Genomic DNA, 4484 nt, shown 5'->3' with positions numbered 1-4484 from the left:
TACTAGAGCGACTTCACTTTCACTTTTCACTTTCATGCATTGGAGAAGGAAATGGCAACCCACTCCGGTGTTCTTGCCTGGAGAATCCCAGGGACACGGGAGCCTGGTGGGCTGCAGTCTATGGGGTCGCACAGAGTCAGACACGACTGAAGCGACTTAGCAGCAGCAGCAGCAAACAGCTCAGCCTATGTAATGTTGTTCCCCATTTTCCCCTTATTCCTGCACTGCTTTGATCTACCATCTCCATAAAAATTACTTTAATTTTTTTTTCTCTTTCTTGTGCCGCCTCTCCACTTAAAGTATAAATAACACAGGACAGGGAGTTTGCTCCTCTTGTTCACTGCTATAACACCAGTGCCTGGAAGAACAGCAAACACAGAGTATACACTCAATAAATTGAATTAAATGAATGAATGTTTTATACTTGTATATTAGCAAATGCAAAAACCATAGAATACTTCAATGACATTAACCAAAAATGAAGAAAATAATAAATTGGTCAAAGCTTCACATTAGCTAATCTTTCTTGATTTAGAGGCAAACTACAGCAGGGTTTATCATGTTAAACAAAGAATTCTAAATGGCAGAGCCTGGTCAGATGGTTCCCAAAACATGTGATGAACTTGAAAGTGAATTACAAAAAATTGAATCATAATAAAATACTCATAAACAAGCAAATACTTGTCAATAATTAGAATTAGAAAACAGAGAAACAACTGCTGGAGAGGCCAGGACTCAAGTTACAAACAGATTAAAGGGAGAGATAGGCCTTCCCTGTTATCCCTTCTACGCACATTCACTGAAGCACTGCTATTTCAAAGGCTTTCCATTCCAACCAAGACACAGTAACTAGCAGAACTGCCTTTTAATTGGAATCTAAGGAAGTAAATATTTGTGAATATGGGAACAGTTTCAACCAAAATGCCATTTTATTTGCAAAAATCTCATCATTTTGAGGATCCGAAACCAGCAGGTGGCAGGGGTGCGGACACCACATCAGTCTTGAAAAGTCACAGCTTCCGGAATGGTGAGGGATAACAGCAAAGCACAGTTGAATGGTCACATTATACAGACCCAGCCAAAGATGAAGAAGGCATTTGTAGCATAGCTGCCATCTCCTTGATCCTGGATCCAGACTCAGAGAAATCAGTCTCTCTCTGAGCATCCCATGCTGATAAATCGTCTCATAGTCATTGTTAGAATAAAACATCCTCCAAGTGTAGGCACTGGAACAGCTAATAAAGCAGCTGCCAGTTTGGATTAATAAAGCAAAGAACATCTGGAAAGAGAACAATGACTATTCATTTATCTCTATATTTGTGGTGGTGATGTAGAAAGTTCACAACAGCATGTTGGGCTACAAAAGAGTAACTGTGAATATCCTGGGAGCAAAAATGAAAGGAGATTGGAAAATCCTCCAAAATTCTCAATGTATGTTGAACCCTTGAGTGTGTGTGTGCTCAGCCACTCAGTCATGTCCAACTCTTTGCAACCCTATGGACTGTAGCCCATCAGGCTCCTCTGTCCATGGGATTTTCCCTGGCAAAATATGATTGGAAGAACTATAATTATACCTTCACTCCTACTACAAAATTTACTTTTGATGGTTAAAAGATTTCTGAAATAATTCTTAAATGATCTCAGTTATTTTTAATAAGCTTTTCCCACATATCAATCTTTTTCTGGATCTCTGAAAATTGCTCTTTTTCTTTAATGCTTGGAGACTATGATTTCTTCACTTAATGTGTCACCTATATATGTTCATAACTAGTAGCTGTACTTGTGTTTTTGAACTTGCCATTTAATTTATGTTTCAGGTTTTCCTTCATATCTCATGTTACTAGTTCCACCTGTTCTTCACGCTTACTTTCCATATACACTTCCCAAACTTAATACCTCTGAATATTTCCTTTATTTTTTTCCAAATCACACTAAACCCTTTTTTAAATGAAGTTCAGTTTCAGTGTTCAGCAGGCCAATCAGCTCACACTCATCCCTCATCACAAATGAAGGATACTTTTGCTCCAAGGTGGAAATTAAGTGCAAAGAGTACACTTCCATTAGGAAATTAGTACAGAAAGTCAGCACAAAATTTCGCTAGGGGAAAAAAAAACCACCAGGAATGAGATTTTCCCATGAGGGACAAAGAGACTGATCTGCAAACCAGAGAGTATAGGCACACTGGGGGGCTGCCGGGTCCCAATCTCCCTGGGATGTGCAGCACAGAGAAGCAGTCCCTCTGAGATCATAGCTGGGCTATAGAACACTTCCTGTCCAGGAGAAAAGTCATCTTTGTGGCTTGGAGTGTGTTTACCATGCAGAATTTCTGGAGGTGGCTGACATACTGGAGAAAGATAAACAAAGTCCTCTTAATTGTGTGAAAATAACTTTTCCTCATTGATGAGCTAGCCAAGAGACTCATAACCATATGTCTATAGTTTTAACAGTTGTGGTAGACTAACATTTTATTGATGGCAAATTTAAACAGAGAGAGAAAGAGAGTCTTGTTAAAAGAACTGATACATTGCAGCACAGTGACTAGAACTGAGACATCCTCGGTTCATGGTTTTCCACCTAAAGTATACTTCTGAAATGATATAGCAGACAGTTCCCATCCACATTTTGTTCTATTGATATCACTGTTCACTCAATACACAGTTGTTAGATTGATGGATTTTTATATCTTCATACCTCCTTTCTAGAAAGGCATCACCAATTTACATCCACCTTCTTGGCAATAAGAATTGCTTGTGCTCAAATCTCATCCAACATGTTGCCCAATCACCTATCACACTATGCTGTGACCAACAAAATTCAGACATCTCTTTCCAACTCTGCAGTGGCCACCTGCCATGTTTTGGCAGAGAAAATCAGTCTCCTTTCTGCACTCTATAGAGCCAAGTCCTCCTCAACCATTCATTTCATTCCAATGAAAAGAGAATCATTGAGTGAAATCTTCTGAAAAGCCTACAGTCCTCACAATAAGGCTGCATATTCTATACCATAATTCGTATCTGAGTCTCTGTCTCTATATACAGTTGGTTTGAACCCAGAATCAGAATACATTTGAATCTCTTAAATTACGTAAAACTGTAGTAACGTGAAAAGTCATTTCAGCTTGGCTTAAATCAGGTCAGTTTCTCAGCCTAGACTTTAGCTTTCTCAAGAATAAAATGGGGCATTGCACTAGAATAAATTACCCCTTTAAGGACTTTGTAAATACTCTGATGTTGTAATATCGAATTTCAGGGCTCATCAGTCCCTTGTTTCCCTTGATTAATAAGTGCACTGTGGTGTGATATTTAAGTACCATGCTGTTAAATCTCTGTTGACTAAGCCTCACACTTCTGCATTCTCCTTTGACTGCTGAGGCTACAAGCCTGAAAGCTAAAATTGATTGTATTTCTTGCCAGCTGTGTCCTAGTTAAGCTGACAGTTGAAGGCATATATACTAAATTAAAAGGCAGGAAGATGATAGAAGTCATTCTTGTAGACGGGCTCAGGAAGTGGCAATTGATGGCTCTTTCTTAGTAGCAGCAACTTTAATTCCAGCAATGGCAATGACTGCATGCTCCAGCAACCTCAGCTACCTTCTGGCAGCAGTGGCAGCTTCTGCAACATGAGCAGCTGAAGGAAATACCTGTTCACTGACAGTTTCAGGCACCTGTGCTCTAGTCCAGAGGAAATGGCAGGTTTCTGAGCTCTGGTAACATTTCCTGCCTCCTTTAGCTCTTCTTGCCCTTTTAACACTTACTGCCTGCACTAAACCCCTCACTCCTTCAAATATATAGACTAGTTTTTTTGTTTGTTTGTTTGTTTGTTTTCACGGCTCTAAAATCAGGTAGACTTAGGTTCTGGTCCTCCCCATAGTTCAGTTCAGTTCAGTCGCTCAGTCGTGTCCAACTCTTTGAGACCCCATGAACTGTAACATGCCAGGCCACCCTGTCCATCACCAACTCCCAGAGTCTACCAAAATCCATTTAAATTGAGTTGTTGATGTCATCCAATCATCTCATCCTCTGTCATCCCCTTCTTCTCCTGCCTTTAATCTTTCCTTCAGTCTTTCCCAGGGTCTTTTCAAATGAGTCAGCTCTTCGCATCAGGTGGCCAAAGTATTGGAGTTTCAGCTTCAACTTCAGTCTTTCCAATGAACACCCAAGACTGATCTGCTTTAGGATAGACTGGGTGGATCTCCTTGCAGTCCAAGGGACTCTCAAGAATCTTCTCCAAAACCACAGTTCAAAAGCACAAATTCTTCGGCACTCAGCTTCCATCACAGTCCAACTCTCACATCCATACATGACCACTGGAAAAACAATAGCCTTGACTAGATGGACCTTTGTTAACAAAGTAATATCTCTGCTTTTTCATATGCTATCTAGGTTGGTCATAACTTTCCTTTCAAAGAGTAAGCGTCTTTTAATTTCATGGTTGCAATCACTATCTGCAGTGATTTTGGAGCCCAAAAAAGTAAAGTCTGACAC

At 40.0% G+C, this 4484-nt stretch overlaps 1 protein-coding gene across 1 annotated transcript in view; it reads right to left on the bottom strand.

Moving 5' to 3' along the window:
• CR1L (complement component (3b/4b) receptor 1-like) overlaps positions 1–4484 on the bottom strand; it is a 68150-nt gene that overhangs the window by 1118 nt on the left and 62548 nt on the right. Inside the window, 4 exon segments of the mRNA XM_010854268.1 lie at positions 791–876; positions 1989–2100; positions 2178–2258; positions 2261–2344. Of these exon segments, the coding sequence (XP_010852570.1) occupies positions 791–876; positions 1989–2100; positions 2178–2258; positions 2261–2344 (363 nt within the window).

This window comes from Bison bison, unplaced genomic scaffold, assembly GCF_000754665.1.
Source record: "Bison bison bison isolate TAMUID 2011002044 unplaced genomic scaffold, Bison_UMD1.0 scf7180017864338, whole genome shotgun sequence".
NCBI classification, from domain to species: Eukaryota; Metazoa; Chordata; class Mammalia; order Artiodactyla; family Bovidae; genus Bison; species Bison bison.
This window is presented reverse-complemented; position numbering and strand designations above follow the sequence as displayed.